The sequence below is a fragment of the Pseudophryne corroboree genome, chromosome 4 (genome assembly GCF_028390025.1).
Source record: "Pseudophryne corroboree isolate aPseCor3 chromosome 4, aPseCor3.hap2, whole genome shotgun sequence".
Classification (NCBI taxonomy): domain Eukaryota; kingdom Metazoa; phylum Chordata; class Amphibia; order Anura; family Myobatrachidae; genus Pseudophryne; species Pseudophryne corroboree.
In genome coordinates, this window is record NC_086447.1 from 885,227,752 (window position 1) to 885,247,333 (window position 19,582).

The 19,582-nt window shown below is 45.9% G+C and overlaps 1 protein-coding gene across 1 annotated transcript in view; it reads left to right on the top strand.

Moving 5' to 3' along the window:
- Window positions 1-19,582, top strand: part of MDGA1 (MAM domain containing glycosylphosphatidylinositol anchor 1) — a 567,923-nt gene that overhangs the window by 447,919 nt on the left and 100,422 nt on the right. The window contains 2 exon segments of the mRNA XM_063918866.1: window positions 8,799-8,979; window positions 14,487-14,510. Coding sequence (XP_063774936.1) covers window positions 8,799-8,979; window positions 14,487-14,510 — 205 coding nt within the window.

Genomic DNA, 19,582 nt, shown 5'->3' on the forward strand with positions numbered 1-19,582 from the left:
GAACATGCTGACTTCTACGCTGTGCAGTGATGCTTATATACAGTTCTGTGTCTTAACATTTCAGAAGAACTGTAGTCAGAGGTTACAGTTCATAAGCAGGCAGTCAGATTGTGTCTACTCCACCTTTGCACTGCACATCTGGAAACTTATTGCACACCCCTCGTAGTCAAAAAAGTGTAAAGACCGGTGCTACCGTGCAGACCGAGGGGGCAGCATGGGTGTTCTTTACTTGCCTAAGCAACACCAAATATGCTTCTAGCCAGAGCTGGATTAACAACAGGTTGGTCCCCCAGGGTCGTCCACAGACTGGGGAGCCCACACACAGAAACATCACCAGCATCCGGGCACTGTGGCACATGCCAACTGGGGTTCTGTGTGGCATATTGTGAACTGGGGCACTACAATTAGCTCAACACATCTGTAGTGCAGGACATACAGTACTAGCCTACATTTTAGGTCTCCTTTCCGAGAGAAGCCTGGAGAGGAGACACTGCTGGCCACTTCGGTGGACCAGGGTGTCACTTCACTAGGCCCCGCAAAGGCAAAATGACACGATTCGGGAATCTACAATGAAGGGCCGTAATTATCGGCATAATCTCCGTATTCTGCCCGCTTCACTAGGAGGCAAGCGGTATGCTGGAGATGTGGGCACTCTTCTAGGGGTGCCAAAAAATTGGGGAGTAGGTAAGTATGGTGCAGGGACTATTTACACATTTTACTTTTTAATAACTTAGCTAGCACATCTTATTGACAATTTTAATGGTAGGGACCATCACAAGTTAATTGCTCTGGGACCCCCCACAAAAATTACTCCGGCCCTGGTCCCGGCTGTCATGTCATGAATTGCGACTCTGGCAGTGAAGAGAATAATCTAAGATTAGCCATACAATAAGTTCTATGCAAAGGGGAAGTGCCAGAGAGAGGTGTTGAGGAAGGGTGCTACAAAGAGCCAGAGGGAGGAAAGAAGAAGAGGTACCAGTGTCAATGGGAGGTTTATTCAGGTTAGTCCAGACACTCTTGGCAAAATGAAGGACTTGACTAATTAAAACCACTGCTCATATGGGTCTTGATGTAATGACTTCTTTCCGCTTCACTTCTGGGCCACAGCATAATGGAGAGTGTTCCCCAAGATCAGGTGGCCATAGCCTCTCAGCGTTTAAAGTTTGTGAGTGGCTTCGTTGGCAAGTGAACTAGCACTATAACTCAGGGCCGTAACTACGTGTGTGCCAGGTGTGCCTGGCACACAGAGCAGTTGCCCTGAGGGCGCAATGGCCAGCGGCATGTAATGAGTCAAATTGACTCATTACATGCCGCCTCGGATGTGTGCCGTGCGCCGCGCTGGAGAGGAGAGAGTAGCGCTGGGCAGCGGTGAAGGAGGAGGAGGGAGGGGGACTGGAGCCGCAGCAGCGCTATGTAATTGGTTGTAGCGCCGCTACAGCAGCCCCCTCTCCTTCCGTATAGGCTGCCCGGCGCTGCTGTGGATGCTGGGATGCGTTTCCTTCATCCCAGCATTCACAGCAGTGCCGGGGAGCCTATACGGAAGGAGAGGGGTCTGCTGCAGCGGCGCCTCTACCAATTACATAGCGCTGCTGCGGCTCCAGTCCCCCTCCCTCCTCCTCCTTCTCCGCTGCCTGCCCCGAGGGAGCTGCCAGCACGAGGAGCCTGACTGCCAGCGGAAAGATGGTAAGTATCTCTCTCTCTCTCTCTATCTGCCGCAATGTGTAAAAAGGGGGACACCATCTTCCATAATGTGTAAAAAGGGGACGCTGCCTGCCGTAATGTGTAAAAATGGGGGACGCTGCCTGCTGTAATGTGTAAAAAAAGGGGACGCTGTCTGCCGTAATGTGTAAAAAGGGGGACTGTCTGCTGTAATGTGTAAAAAGGGGGACTGTCTGCTGTAATGTGTAAAAGGGGCTCTACCTGGTGTAGTGGCGCTACTGTGCAGCGTAATTTGAATAATGGAGACTACTGTGCACCGTAGTATGAATTGGTATTATTTTGTGGCCACGCCCCTTCCCCATGAAGCTACGCCCCTATATATTTTCCACGCATCTACGGCGCGCACTGCCTCTATCTTGCATGTGTGTGTGGGGTGGGGGAGGGGGCACCAATGCCGTTTCTTGCACACAACGCTAAAATGCCTAGTTACGGCACTGGTATAACTCACACTGTGGTTGAATAGTTAAATGCATCTGGATACCTGACGTACCAATACTTCTGTTTTTGAGTTGGACTTATGATATCTGGGCTGCAAAATGCATCACCGCCTAAGGGGGTAATTCCAAGTTGATCGCAGCAGGATTTTTGATAGCAATTGGGCAAAATTATGTGCACTGCAGGGGAGGCAGATATAACATGTGCAGAGAGAGTTAGATTTGGGAGGGTTACTTTGTTTCTGTGCAGGGTAAATACTGGCTGCTTTATTTTTACACTGCAAATTAGATTGCAGATTGAACACACCCCACCCAAATCTAACTCTCTCTGCACATGTTATATCTGCCTCCCCTGCAATGCACATGGTTTTGCCCAATTGCTAACAAAAATCCTGCTGCGATCAACTTGGAATTACCCCCCAAATGCGGCTGATAATGAACATCTCTAGAATGTTTCTTGTGCATTGCTTGGAATACCAGCCAAACGGAGAACTGGGTTATCACTAGGACAGAATGACAAATAAATGGTCAGTAATCACCGAATGTGTTTGTCTCAGTAAATGTAACAACATTTTGTGACATGAAAGGGCCTGATGTACTGTATGATGAGGCATTATTTACTGTAGATACTGTACCTGGTAATTACTGCACTGAAGGACATCGCATGTGATCGGCAGGATACGGGGGGCTCTGCTCAGGTTTGGCTGCTGAGAATCCCTCATTAACACTGAGCTGTAATTGAATTGTTGCAGCGTTTTGTAGCCTCATTAGTCCTCAGTTTACAGACACAGCCATCTGTGGAGACAGCAGTCACTGGCGAATGCCACATACTGTAGTGAAGGGTTTTCACACAGAAACGTATGAGGAGCCCATCAGTCGTTAGACAGTTAATGGAATAGGTAATGACTGTGAGACCTGTTACTTTGGGGTGTTGATTTCAATTATATATTACAATATTTTGTCTTCAATTTAACAAAATAGTAACACATTGTATATAATATTCATAAATAATACCCAGTGACCAAGCAAACCACAGTAGAATGACTCTACCTACAGTGTACATAAAGAGAAAAACACTAAATAGACTTTTATATTATTATGTGTGATACAATTAGATTTTTAAACAGTTTAACCAATGGATTAAGGTTTTACTTTCCCCCGCTGTACTTTAAAGGGTGTCTCTTGTATAGTGTATTACTCTCTCCAGGGATCTGCAGAACATTGCTCTATTCCATCTACCTCCTGACATACAGTGTACATACCGACTGTATTGATATACATGGGAGGATTGTGCCACCGGCAAAGTGGGAAAGTTCCTGCTGGGCCCGTTCCATGCTCCGCTCTGCTGAGTCATACTTCCATGTCATGGCGGCTGCATTGCTTCAGGAATTTGCGTTTCAATGTGGAACGCAAACCAGAACCTGACATCTGCTCTGGCTAGACTAGCAGGCACTTCCAGAGGCCATCAGTGGGGCGTTAACAGCGGCGTAGAATTGGAGGTACTGGATCCTATGTGGAACAATAAACCCTATCTCCTGGTACATACAGTACCCACCCTAGCAACCCCCAGCCTCCAGAACTTATAAATGACGACACACCTGTATCTACTTGTTTCGCAATTGTGTAAATACACTCTTACTCTCAATGTCCTATGCATGCCAGTCTCTTCCCTCTGCATTGGTGCACGTGAGGTGCACAGAAATATATATATATATATATATATATATATATATATATATACTTTTGTTTTCGGAACACATGCACAGTAATCCTTATACTGTATTATGTAAATAAATATAACAGATATACGGTATGGGCCTAATTCAGACCTGACCGTAGTAGCCCTGTAAAATTTTGCAGGGCTACGATCAGGCACACAGACATGAGGGGGGACGCCCAGCACAGGACTAGTCCGCCCCGCATGTCAGGCCACCCCCGCCGCCGCAGAAGTACAAAAGCATTGCACAGTGGCGATGCTTTTGCATTTCAGGAGTAGCTCCCTGCCAGCGCAGCTTTTGCCTGCTGGCCGGGAGCTAATTGTCGCTGCCCCGCACGGTCCGGCCATGCCTTTGTTGTCCGGACCGTGCCTACAAAACGGCGGCCAAACGCCACCGTCACGCCCCCTTCCGCCCAGCGACCGCCTCTGCCTGTCAATCAGACAGAGGCGATCGCTAGGCAAACGACTACCGTCGACTGTCAGCCATGCGCCGGCGCAGTGCGGCACCGGTGCATGCGCACTTCTGAACTGATCGCTGCGATGAACGGCAGTGTGCGATCAGATCAGAATGACCCCCTACAGTATGTACAGTTCTGATCAAGCTCTGTAAGGTGCAGTTGTGTACATTATATATTACCCAGACGGGCATTGTGCATGTTTTTAAAAATATTGGCTGGCACTTAGGGGTCTATTTACTAAGCCTTGGATAGAGGTAAAGTGGACAGAGATAAATTTCCAGCCAATCAGCTCATAACTGTCATGTCACAGGCTGTGTTTGGAAAATGACAGTTATTAACTGATTGGCTGGTACTTTATCTCCATCCAAGGCTTAGTAATAGACGCCAAGGTACAAGTCAATCAGCTCCCAACTGTCATTTTTCAAACACAGCCTGTAACATGACAGTTAGAAGCTGATTGGCTGGTACTTTATCTCCTTCCAGTTTATCTCCATCCAAGGCTTAGTAAATAGACCCCTAAATATGAGTTTTCCCATCTAGTTGTATTGTAAATGGAGATTGGTCATTAAAGTTTGCAAATCTCACGCCACTTCAGTAGCACATGTATGATGTCTGACAGCCGATCCAGGTAAGTATTGTAGGCCAAGCCGGTAACATCTGCCCAGAACGCAGCCTGAATAAAGTCACAATTCACATTTTCATTTCATTCTTTTTAATGTATGTATGAAATATCTCTCTACGCGCGTAGTTATCACCACTTTCATATAAGGCACATCAGACGCATCCATAAATGAAGAATTTCGTATCGATCTGTTCATCCGAGTCTAATAAATCTCTCAGGCATCACCCTGCTCCCACCCCTTCCTCAGCCATCCTTAGGGGGGAGATTTACTAAGCCTTGAAAAGTGATACAGTTCATGGTGATAAAGTTCCAGCCAATCCACTCCTAACTGTCATTTTTCAAACCCAGCTTGTGACATGGCAGTTAGGAGCTGATTGGCTGGTACTTTATCTCCGTTAAATGTATCACTTTTTAAACTTAGTACATCTCCCCCTCAGCCAGATAAAACCCTTGTAAGCCGGCAGAATGGAGGTTTTATGCCAGTCACCTAGCACTTATCTGGCTGAGGGGGTATGTACTAAGTTTGAAAAGTGATACATTTCACGGACCCTTCTGATTATACCAGCTAGGCCGGGGATGAGACAGAAGTGTGAGCTCTCAGTGGTCCGGTAGATTTGCATTGTGTGGATAAGGTGGAACTGAACACACAGTTCTGCTAGTGCCTGCCAGTGCACCTGTAGATCCTACTGCCGCCACTATCCTCATACCAGGACTATTGTGGCAGCAGCACGAACATTATATTAAAGTAAGTTTACAGTTACGAAATTACTCCAGTTTGTGCTGTTGATTTAATTTATTATTTATTAGTAACAGTTTCTTATATAGCGCAGCAAATTCCGTTGTGCTTTACAATTGGAAATAACAATAACAAATATTTCATACTTTGTAGTCCTGGCTGAATAAGGAACAACAGTCACTCATTGGGGGTAATTCCAAGTTAATCGCAGCAGGATCTTTGTTAGCAGTTGGGCAAAACCATGTGCACTGCAGGGGAGGCAGATATAACATGTGCAGAGAGAGTTAGATTTGGGTGGGGTGTGTTCAATCTGCAATCTAAATTGCAGTGTAAAAATAAAGCAGCCAGTATTTACCCTGCACAGAAACAAAATAACCCACCCAAATTTAACTCTCTCTGCACATGTTACATCTGCCTCCCCTGCAGTGCACATGGTTTTGCCCAACTGCTAAAAAATTTCCTGCTGCGATCAACTTGGAATTACCCCCATTGAGCGGTGTAGGCAAATGTATCTTGCCTTGTTAAGGAAAAGCCTATTTAATAAACACCGCTACGTTGTATGTACAGTAACAATACTTTAAATATTATTTCAATGTTTTTGTTTTTTTTAGCTACTTTCAAAAAAAATTCTTTCATTTTTACTCCGGCTCTTCACCCTTACTGCTCCTGACCAGTCTCCATACACAGCTGCCCCGGGGGATATTTTGTTCATAGTTTGCAAACTTTACATTGAGAAGTGATTTCTTTTTTTAAGTGCTGTAGGCATTGATAAAAAAAATATATATATCTTCAAGATACTGTAAGACAGCCAATCAAAAGCTTTGAAGGTCCTGATTGGCTGTTTTATCTTAAGAATAGAACATAGCCTCCAATAGGGTGGTTGGCTTTGAACTAGCCAGGCAGCCTTTTAGTTTTTAAGACTCATTGCATTGCTGGGTCATCTGTTTATATTTTTCAAATCCCATTGGACTAAGGGGTCTATTTACTAAGCCTTGGGTGGAGATAAAGGGGGTCATTCAGACCTGATTGCACGCTAGGTTTTTTCGCTGCGCTGCGATCAGGTCAGAACTGTGCATGCACCGCAATGCGCAGTTGCGTTGTACGGGTACAAAGCGGATCGTTGCTGAGTGATGGATTTAACGAAGAATCCATACGCACAGCCGATCGCAAGGAGATTGACAGGAAGAAGGCGTTTGTGGGTGGCAACTGACCGTTTTCTGGGAGTGTTTGGAAAAACGCAGGCGTGTCCAAGCATTTGGTGGGCGGGTGTCTGACGTCAATTCCGGGACCGGACAGGCTGATGTGATCGCAGCGGCTGAGTAAGTCCTGGGCAACTCAGAAACTGCACAAAACCTTTTTGTACCTCGCGGCTGCACATGCGTTCGCACACTTGCAAAGCGAAAATACACTCCCCCATAGGCGGCGACTATCTGATCACAGCGCTCCAAAAAATTGCTGGCGAGTGATCAAGTCTGAATTAGGCCCAAAGTCGCTGGAGATAAAGTACCAGCCAATCAGCTCCTAACTGCCATTTTTCAAACACAGCCTGTGACATGACAGTTAGGAGCTGATTGGCTGGTACTTTATCTCCAGCGATTTTATCTCCATCCAAGGTTTAGTAAATAGACCCCTAGTCAGATCAAGACAGGAATCAGGAACAAGTATGATGTTAGGAATCTACTATCACCCGATCTGGGGGACACTGCTGACCTTACTCTAGGTTAAGTGGTTTGGTCCATAGGAGTAGGCACTAGAAGATTAATCTGACTGGCTCCAAGCCCGCTACATAACTGAGGCCTCAGGGAAGCAGGAGGGGTTAGGTAGGGGGGTTACAGTTGGAGACAATCAGCTAAAGGGCCCCATACACTAGAATGATAATGCCCGATTTCATCCGATTTCGGCCATTCGGGCCGATATATCGGATGAAAACGGGCATTTCGGATGTGCTTTACATCCGCTCTGATCCGATGCGCGTTCCTGTGAGCATCAGATCGGATCCTCCATATTGAACGTGCTGCTCTCGTGATATGTCGGACCCCACAGGCATGGCTGGGATCGCGCAAGATACATTGTATGCAAAAGTACCGCATACGATGTATCGTATGCGATCCTGCCGCCCGGGAGGCTGCCGGGCTCATCGCCTGCGACATGAGGGTCCAGCATGTCGCATTAGTGTATGGGGCCCTTTAGTCTTCCAGTGCCTACTCCTGTGGACCAACCCACTTAACCTAGCACTAGCTCAGCAGTGTCCCCCAGATCGGGTGACAAGGAAAGGCATTTACGGTGCGTACATAAAAAATCCATGTTCTATTATTTTCTTTTCTTTTTGGTGGCAGTTTATTTTTTTTATTTATTTATAATACATTAAAATATATGGGGGCACTTATATTTCTGTTTCAGTATAACGAGGCATATTTATATTATTTTTATAAATAGGAGATGCTGATTTTTTTTTTTTGTTTTAAAAGGGTAATTCTTTAGATTTTCTGTAAAGTACTTTTAAAAGCAGAAGTCACTCATAAAGCAAAACCGGGTGGTATTCATGTGACCGGCGGTCGGGAGACCGACAGTCACATGACCTCCTCCACCATCCCGACGGCTCACTATCCCGATGGTCGGCATGCCGACCAACAGGGACTATTCCCACTCGTGGGTGTCCACAACACCCATAGAGTGCGAATAGAACCCGTGGTCGCCACCGAGCCCGCAAGGTGCTTGCTGCACTTGCCCCTCCCTGCCGGGATCCCGGCGTCGGTATGCTGCCGGGATCCCGGCGTCGGTAAGCTGACCGGCGGTCTCCTGACCACCGGTCAGCCGTACTACACCCGGCAAAACCAGATCTAGTGATTGCTGCTTTAAAAGTACAAGGCAGTACGGGCAGACTTTTCCATAAGTCCCCATGTATTTATGTATCAAATAATGAAGTATAAATGCACCATAACACAAGTACTGTATATGAACCTGTTTTCTGACAGATGTGCTTTTCAGAACATGACTCGTACAGCGTATGATTACAGTATGTTCTCTTGCTGTCATGTGATCCGCTGCATGTCCTGTTCTCGTGCTCAGTTGGGGCTCATTAGCCTAATAGTTTGCATTGTCTGATTTGCAGGGGAATCTGCGCGGTATCAGCAGTATAACGCTGGCGGCGGCCCCGGAGATAAATAAAGGCGGACTCCAGGAGTACAGGCTTAAGGATTTGAGGATTTTCTCGAACTATGAAATCAAGATTACACCAATCACCATCTTTGGAGCAGGAGACTCGGCCAACCGGACCATCCGCTACAAAGAGCGTAAGTACCATATTGCCAATGATACCGCAGATATGTCCACTAGTCCTTGTAACATTTCCCACCTTGTAGACCATTACAGAGATACATTGGGGTATAATAATCAAAGCTTGGAGAGAGATAAAATGGAGAGAAATAAAGTACCAACCAGTCAGCTCCTAACTGTCATTTTTCAAACACAGCCTGTGACATGGCAGTTAGGAGCTGGCTGGTTGGTACTTTATCTCATCCACTTTATCTCGCTCCAAGCTGTGATACATACTGTATGCATGTCACGCTTTTTGTTATTGTTGATTTCATTCTCTGCCGAGTGATTCCGCATTATGCATGCAGCTCTCAGTTATTTTGGGGACTTCGCAATGGTACTTGCTGATTCCTTCCCCCTGAGGACGGAACACGTCTGCCCGTCTGGATGTGTACTGCACATGTGTACGGTGTACAAAGACTATACAGGTGTGTCCCCAACTCCTCATACACCCAGTGACCTTACGCTATACGGTACGAGACGCCTGGTGCTACTGCGACGCTCAGATTAGTAGCCCATTTAAATGTAAAATTATTGACTGGGACTAATATAGGTTCCTGGTGTCTGTTTACATGAGGTTCAGGTATTGTGCTGTTTAGAGCCCCTTTAAAAGCTGAAATACATTTAAATATCAAATGGATGGACTTGAGTGTTGAACATGTAGTGCTGGGTGCTCCAGGTGTACCCAAAGTATCACATGAATTGTCACCAAGTCGCGTGTCCACCCCCTTCCCACCTGACTCATTGGGCTTTCAGTTGACTTGAGCACTGTTGAGTAGACATGCATTCTGGCTCCTTTGTCTGTATTTAAACTTGTCAGTTCCTGTAATGTTCCAGCGATGGGGACCGAACAGCCCCACAGTAACACCAGAGAGACGGCTGTTTTCATTCATGTGCCTTTTCCAAGCTGTTTCTCAGCGTTGTCTCCAGTGAGGGGACTTGGCTGGCCGGACAGCGCCAGATCAGTGACGCGTAATGCCTGCGGGAGAGAGGATGCTTTGTATGTACAGCTGTTCCACGTCACTCGTCTGCCGCACACTCGCCATATTACATCTGAGTCACAGGGTAGTGAATGTTTTATGCCCATAATTAACCCTTCCAACCCACGGTACAAACATATGTCAGCGACTGGTTTCGGTGAATGGATTTTAAACACGCCTAATGTCCAATATGGTGTCGCTCAGGAAGCGCCATCATGTGACTTTAAGCAGCTGACAGTGATCCCAAATTTACAGGAACAGTTCCAGGATGTAAGGATTTGCCCTCAGATTTTTTTTTTTCTCCCTAGGAAATGTCCTAATTTTCCAATATTCGGCACAATATGCCTCTTCTTCTGTGATGCATTGCAAGCACCTGATACACATTTGTTATACACCTTCCAAGATACTAATTGAAGACAGGGCTCCTGCCATTCTGTTTTCCACAATGGAATACCCCTCACTGTTCCGATTCACGGACCCCAAGAGGGGTGGTTGGGTGAATATACCTGTGTGAAATGAGGGAGGATGGTGTCTTGTTACATTGGGGGTGGGGTTTCATTTGTCCCAGTTTTACCTATGCAGATTATGGAAAGTATACCCTTGTCACCTGTGATTGGCTGCCAGCAGCAGACAGCTATTACCATGGCGATGTGACATCACATTGGTGCCAGTACTTGGCTGCCAGTAGCAGGCAGCCATTATCATGGCGATGTGACATCACATTGGTGCCAGTACTTGGCTGCCAGTAGCAGACAGCCATTACCATGGCGATGTGACATCACATTGGTGCCAGTACTTGGCTGCCAGTAGCAGGCAGCCATTACCATGGCAATCATGTGACATCACATTTGGTGCCAGTACTTGGCTGCCAGTAGCAGACAGCCATTACCATGGCGATGTGACATCACATTGGTGCCAGTACTTGGCTGCCAGTAGCAGACAGCCATTACCATGGCGATGTGACATCACATTGGTGCCAGTACTTGGCTGCCAGTAGCAGACAGCCATTACCATGGCGATGTGACATCACATTTGGTGCCAGTACTTGGCTGCCAGTAGCAGACAGCCATTACCATGGCGATGTGACATCACATTGGTGCCAGTACTTGGCTGCCAGTAGCAGGCAGCCATTACCATGGCAATCATGTGACATCACATTTGGTGCCAGTACTTGGCTGCCAGTAGCAGACAGCCATTACCATGGCGATGTGACATCACATTGGTGCCAGTACTTGGCTGCCAGTAGCAGACAGCCATTACCATGGCGATGTGACATCACATTGGTGCCAGTACTTGGCTGCCAGTAGCAGACAGCCATTACCATGGCGATGTGACATCACATTTGGTGCCAGTACTTGGCTGCCAGTAGCAGACAGCCATTACCATGGTGATGTGACATCACATTGGTGCCAGTACTTGGCTGCCAGTAGCAGACAGCCATTACCATGGCGATGTGTCATCACATTGGTGCCAGTACTTGGCTTTGTAGGTTAAGTATGCACTGGACACCTACCGCCATAGTAGCAGCCATGTTGTATATATTTTTAGGTGTGCCGTTACTTTCCACTTCACTCATACTTTCCACTAACACTCAGCTGCTCCCCGCCCCCTTCCCCCGAATACCCAGTCTAGAAGTGCCAACGGGCCTCACATGATATTTTAAAAGCCGTAAACATGGCACCGGTGTGATACGAGGTTCTAAAAGTCTTATTTTAGGTGTCAGATGCAGAACAGTGATTGCACATTATTTCATTTTTATTTTACTCTATGTGCCTGACAAATAAAAACTAGATTATAAATGACATGTTACAGAAAAATCAACAATGCCACAGGCACAATTATTCTGCCGTAAATGATCTGTAGTTTCTGTATATCACATACTGTATTTGATGGCAAATGCTACGCTCGAAAAGACAAAAGCATCGCTCCTCCAAAGTGGAAACAGGGTTTTATTTCTGACCTGCATAACACATACTGTTGGTACGGGCGTCTTCCTACGGATCAAGATGTTAATGGTGGATTTATTGTCGCGTCACGCTTCCAAGGCCGAGAGCAAATCTCCTATCTCCCTACGTGGAGTCCAAGGCTTGTCTGTCCCTTACCACCAGCCAACAAATAAAATAATAATTTATGTCCCTCTTAGTTTATGACCTTTCCCAATCCGAGTCTCAGCCCTCACCCTGACACTTTATGCCCGGCCCGTATTTATTAAGTGACAGTAAAGGATTCAGAAAGAAAAAATCTCCATACTGTTTGGCTGATGGTCAAATGGAGGAATCACTTCTAAAATCACTGCTTTATTTCTTAAAAAAAAAAAGAGAAAAAAAAAAGAGTGTAACCTATATTAAAGTAGGAAGACTCACACATCCAGCTGTGTGGGGACATAAGTTCTTTCACATCCTTAGAACTATCCTTTACCAGCACTAATGTCTACTCTCAGCTGCTGGAGAACCTCTTGAGTGCTTAGAATGTTGATAACTCAGAAATTAGTGTGTCATCAGAGGATTGGTGACACTAAAGTTCCGTGTGCAAGGTGTGCACATTGGGAGGACATACTGTACTGTAGGCTTTAAGAAACCAATATTGTGTATTATCACACTCTACAATCATGTATATTGGTCTTGAGTGGTCAGCAACCACAATAATAATAATTTTATTTATATAGCTCTCTTTCTCCAATAGGATTCATTCTCAGTGATGTCACTGGTTCCTAGTGAATGAATAGGCTGCATTCTCAGTGATGTCACTGGTACCAAGTGAATTGGTAGGCTGCATTCTCAGTGATGTTACTGGTACCTAGTGAATTGGTAGGCTGCATTCTCAGTGATGTTACTGGTTCCTAGTGAATGAATAGGCTGCATTCTCAGTGATGTCACTGGTACCTAGTGAATTGGTAGGCTGCACTCTCAGTGATGTCACTGGTACCTAGTGAATTGGTAGGCTGCATTCTCAGTGATGTTACTGGTTCCTAGTGAATGAATAGGCTGCATTCTCAGTGATGTCACTGGTACCTAGTGAATGGATAGGATGTACTCTCAGTGATGTCACTGGTACCTAGTGAATGGATAGGCTGCATTCTCAGTGACGTCATTTTTTGTATAATGAAAGGATAGCCCTCTTTCTCCAATAGGACTCATTCTCAGTGATGTCACTGGTACCTAGTGAATTGGTAGGCTGCATTCTCAGTGATGTCACTGGCTCCTAGTTAATGGATAGGTTGCTTTCTCAGTGATGTCACTGGTACCAAGTGAATGGATTGGCTGCATTCTCAGTGATGTCACTGGTACCCAGTGAATGGATTGGCTGCATTCTCAGTGATGTCACTGGTACCCAGTGACTGGATAGGCTGCATTCTCAGTGACATCATTGTTTTATAATGAAAGAATAGCACTCTTTCTCCAATAGGACTCATTCTCAGTGATGTCACTGGTACCTAGTGAATTGGTAGGCTGCATTCTCAGTGATGTCACTTGTTCCTAGTGAATGGATAGGCTGCATTCTCAGTGATATCACTGGTTCCTAGTGACTGGATAAGCTGCATTCTCAGTGATGTCACTGGTACCCAGTGACTGGATAGGCTGCATTCTCAGTGACATCATTGGTTTATAATGAAAGAATAGCACTCTTTCTCCAATAGGACTCATTCTCAGTGATGTCACTGGTAAGTAGTGAATTGGTAGGCTGCATTTTCAGTGATGTCACTGGTTCCTAGTGAATGGATAGGCTGCATTCTCAGTGATATCACTGGTTCCTAGTGACTGGATAAGCTGCATTCTCAGTGATGTCACTGGTTGCTAGTGAATGGATAGGCTGCATTCTCAGTGATGTCACTGGTTCCTAGTGAATGGATAGGCTGCATTCTCAGTGATATCACTGGTTCCTAGTGACTGGATAGGCTGCATTCTCAGTGATGTCACTTGTGTACACCTCTGAGCCCATGTACTTACTCCAGTGCTTGTGTATAATTTATAATACACATTATTCAGTTATTAAAGATTTACATTTAGGAGGGACCAGACATTGCTGGCAGATTTCTTTCCTTCCATAGAGATTTAGAGGAAAGCTCTGTGGCTTCAGGACAGAGAAGTGACAGACAGCTCAGGCGTACAATGAAACCACATGTCCTGTCATCTCAGCACGTTGGGTGATTATCCCTGGCCACATCAGCAGTCCGAGCCGCCTCAGAGCTTGGCACAATACAACTTGTCAGTGCTGCAGAGATTAATGTGAAGACGTCTAGGTACAGATTACTAAAACACTGATTAATAAATATGAGAATTATTTACTATAAATACCACAAGACGGGGGCTGGAGGTACTTCTGTGCATGGCATAATCCGATTTCACAATTGATGTGCACTAATCCTGTATCCCAAATGATATTGTCTCTATAAGTTATAATATCATACTTGTTACTTTACTTGTAGCTGCAAACTTCTTAATTTCAGTATATTTTAAACCAGTTGTATTAGTAAATACTAAACCTATCTTTATTTTCTCTTCCAGCAATCAACTACCGAAACCCATCTGGTGAGTTGTCTGTCGCTATTGCCTTGTTTAGTGTGATGGGCAGCTGTAACATTGGAATGTTTCATTGTTGCATTCAAGGACGCAGGACATAAGAAAGTAGTGGAATGAAGTTCATGCATTAAAATATTTACAGGAACAGATTTCTTGCAATTATTGAGGTACAGACCGGTCCTTATAGATCATTGCTGCAGTCGCGTCAAACAGCCCATTTTCGGTGCGCCCGGTCTGTAAGACTCTGCTAGCATAGGGCGTCTATTTTGCATCTTTTGTGCTGAAAATGGGTCTTAGTTGCAACACGATACAACTAGGGCACACCAGGAGACTAGTTAGATATGTGACGCTTGTATAACTGTGTGTGACTAGGGAGGCCAATCCCGGGCCGTTTTTTCAATCCCGGGATTCGGGATTGAAAAACGCTCAATACCGGGATTCCCGGGATCCCGGGATTGCAGTAGGGATCAGTGAAGAAGGGTGTAGGGAGCAGCGCTGGAGGGTAGGTAGCGGTGTAGGAGGGAGGGAGGGTGTAGGTAGTGGTGCGGGAGGGTGTAGGTAGCTGGGCAGGAGGATGTAGGTAGCGGTGCGGGAGGGTGTAGGTAGCGGTGCGGGAGGATGTAGGTAGCGGAGAGGGTTGGTAGCGGCGCGGAAGGGAGGCTGTTAGCACTGCACGGAGGGAGGGTGGATGTAAGTAATACTACTTACAATTAGGCGGGCGGCAGCCATAGACAAACGCTGAACGCGGCGGCACTTCAAATGTGGCGCCAGCCACCAGCCAATCAGAGCTGGTGGACCGGCAGCCAATCAGTGAAGCGGCCGCAGCAGTCACTCCTGATTGGCTGCCGCTGCTGCAGCAGCTTCCCTGATTGGCTGCCGGTCCGCCAGCTCTGATTGGCTGGCGGCCGGCGCCACATTTGCAGTGCCGCCGCATTCAGCGTTTGTCTATGGCTGCCGCCCGCCTAATTGTAAGTAGTATTACTTACACACCCTCCCTCCCGCACAGTGTAATCCCGTCAAATCCCGGCATTTTTGGGCCCAAATCCTGGGATCCCGCCGATCCCGATCCCGGGATTGGCCTCCCTATGTGTGACTGAGTACACAAGGAAATTTGGTATATCAAAAAGCTGTGAGTGCTGCATTGTAGCACTTTGTATACAGACTCAGAGACTCGGTTGCACACTGATATACAGTACAGGTGTCGCATATCAAACTAATCAGCACAGTCTCCTGGGGCATCACTTGTATATCTGTGTGCAACTGAGTCTCTGAGTCTGTATAGGCAGGGCTACGAGGCAGTCGCCGTGGCATTTTTCTACGCAAAGTTCCATTGTGCGTCATGTGCAGACTCAGACAAGCACAGATATAAAAGTGATGCATATCACACGAATCAGAGTCTCCTGGTGCGTGCTAGTTGCATCGCGTTGCGACTAAGGGGATCCGGTCTGAAGATCGACAGTGTCTAGGTTGACAATGTTTAGGTCGACCACTATAGGTCGACAGTCACTAGGTCGACATGGATGGAAGGTCGACAGGGTTTCTAGGTCGACATGTGCTAGGTCGACAGGTCTAAAGGTCGACATGAGTTTTTCACATTTTTTTTATTTTTTTTTCATACTTAACGATCCACGTGGACTACGATTGGAACGGTAAAGTGTGCCGAGCAAAGCGGTACCGGAGCGAAGGCACCATGCCCGAAGCATGGCGAGCGAAGCGAGCCATGCGAGGGGACGCGGTGCACTAATTTGGGATCCCGGTCACTCTACGAAGAAAACGACACAAAAAAAAAAAAAATTCCTCATGTCGACCTTTAGACCTGTCGACCTAGCACATGTCGACCTAGAAACCCTGTCGACCTTCCATCCGTGTCGACCTAGTGACTGTCGACCTATAGTGGTCGACCTAAACATTGTCGACCTAGACACTGTCGATTTGATGAACCACACCCGCGACCAAGACGCATTTTTGGCAAAAAAAGACGCCCGATGGTAGCAGAGTTTAACAGGACCTGTTGGCATCTCACACTTCGTGGCATATTGAGGCTAGATGTATGAGGACACATCTGTTGTAAGGGTTTAAAATCATCCTAGTTTACCTACACCTCAACTTTCCTTATACATGCAGAGCATCATCCCACTGTCACCAAGATCTGGGCAGTTTGTAGATGCACACGGCATTTGAGGGGAGGGTTACAGTAATGGGGACAGAGGCGGAACTACCGGCAGGGCAAGCAGTGCGTTGCACTGGGGCCCGCCTCTGTCCAGGGGCCCAAGCATGTAATGAGTCAAACTGACTCATTACATGCCGCTGTGCGCTGCGGGCAACTGCTGCCCGCAGCGCACAGCCGCCCACAGAGGAGAAGAGCAGCGGCACGGTCGGGGGAAGGAGGAGGACGGAGGTGAAGGAGGGAGCCGCAGCAGCGCTTTGTTACTAGAGATGAGCGGGTTCGGTTCCTCTGAATCCGAACCCGCCCGAACTTCAGGTTTTTTTACACGGGTCCGAGCAGGCTCGGATCTTCCCGCCTTGCTCGGCTAACCCGAGCGCGCCCGAACGTCATCATCACGCTGTCGGATTCTCGCGAGGCTCGGATTCTATCGCGAGACTTGGATTCTATATAAGGAGCCGCGCGTCGCCGCCATTTTCACACGTGCATTGAGAGTCATAGGGAGAGGACGTGGCTGGCGTCCTCTCCGTTTAGAGAAGAGAGAGACACAGTATTTTGGGGAGCATTATTAGGAGGAGTACTACTATACTGTATACTACTATACTACTTGCTGAAGTGATATTTATAGATTAGATAGTGTGACTGTAAGTGTATTATCTGACTTGTGGGGGAGACACTGACAGTGGGGAGCAGTTAGAGTCTGAGAGCAGGACTCAGGAGTACATATAACGTACAGTGCACACTTTTGCTGCCAGAGTCAGTGCCACACTGCCATTGTTGTGACCACACTGACCACCAGTATAATAATATATTTTGTGATTGTCTGCTTAGGCCTCGGAGTACTAGTTGCAAGTTGCAACGTGACCTGAAGTGACCACCAGTTTAATAATCAATCACCACCAGTTTAATATATATATATATATATATATATATATATATATAATTGTATATAATATATATATATATAATATTGTATACCACCTACCCGTGGTTTTTTTTTTTTTTTCATTCTTCTTTATACATACTACTATAGTAGCTTACTGTAGCAGTCTGCGGTGCTGTGCTGACCTGACAGTGTCCAGCAGGTCCGTCATCAGTCATTACATAATAAATATATATAGTACCTTCTTGAAAAAGGGGAGTGGACTCCCAGAAACGCGTCGAAGCCGTCCTGTGTCTGTGTACAGAAGGTCCTGGAGATCGGTGATTCGGATTCCGTGCGGTGCGCTTACCTGTCTGCAGCCGGTGCGTTCTTTCACGGGGTTTTTCATCAACTGCCGATACCCAGTTCCTATGCATGTATGCGGACTTATTTTTATGACTTTTTTGTATTTTAAATAAAAATACTTTTTTGGAAAGCAAGTGTGTTCTGCTGGGAATTCCTAATTGGATACCAACACACAGAGAGGATAAAGATACCTTTATGGGAACGCGGGACAGAAATCCAATGTAAGTTATACACTGTCAGCTAAATATTGAAAGAACACTGTGATACCAGTGGGTGAAATCCTTAAGCTGTTTAAAGATACCTTTATGGACACACGTGAAAGAAACAACCTGTAAGTGTTTTTCCAGAAGAGAGAATACACAGGGGATTTCTGCGTGTCAATATTAAACATCTTTATTTCATGTATACAGAGCGCTAGTTTTAAGCTTTTTTCTTTTTTTGTATAAATCTGTGCCAAATAGGAGGTATTGGGTGTTTCCTCCATTGCATTAGAACTAGCAGCAATTAACAAGCGCAAGGCTGCTATCAATCCCTTTTTTGATATATAGTACCTGTCCGGCTGCAGTACTAGTGATATTATATTGATTTCATCTCATTATCAATAATTTATCATCCAGTCTAGACTCTATATTAGCAGCAGACACAGTACGTTAGTCCACGGCTGTAGCTACCTCTGTGTCGGCACTCGGCAGTCCATCCATAATTGTATACCACCTACCCGTGGTTTTTTTTTTTTCTTTCTTCTTTGTACATACTACTATAGTATAGTAGCTTACTGTAGCAGTCTGCGGTGCTGCTGAGCTGACAGTGTCCAGCAGGTCCGTCATCAGTCATCATTACCTAATAAATATATTATCTACCTGTCCGGCTGCAGTACTAGTGATATTATATATACATACATATATATATATTGATTTCATCTCATTATCATCCAGTCTATATTAGCAGCAGACACAGTACGGTAGTCCACGGCTGTAGCTACCTCTGTGTCGGCACTCGGCAGTCCATCCATAATTGTATACCACCTACCCGTGGTTTTTTTTTTTCTTTCTTCTTTGTACATACTACTATAGTATAGTAGCTTACTGTAGCAGTCTGCGGTGCTGCTGAGCTGACAGTGTCCAGCAGGTCCGTCATCAGTCATCATTACCTAATAAATATATTATCTACCTGTCCGGCTGCAGTACTAGTGATATTATATATACATACATATATATATATTGATTTCATCTCATTATCATCCAGTCTATATTAGCAGCAGACACAGTACGGTAGTCCACGGCTGTAGCTACCTCTGTGTCGGCACTCGGCAGTCCATCCATAATTGTATACCACCTACCCGTGGTTTTTTTTTTTCTTTCTTCTTTGTACATACTACTATAGTATAGTAGCTTACTGTAGCAGTCTGCGGTGCTGCTGAGCTGACAGTGTCCAGCAGGTCCGTCATCAGTCATCATTACCTAATAAATATATTATCTACCTGTCCGGCTGCAGTACTAGTGATATTATATATACATACATATATATATATTGATTTCATCTCATTATCATCCAGTCTATATTAGCAGCAGACACAGTACGGTAGTCCACGGCTGTAGCTACCTCTGTGTCGGCACTCGGCAGTCCATCCATAAGTATACTAGTATCCATCCATCTCCATTGTTTACCTGAGGTGCCTTTTAGTTGTGC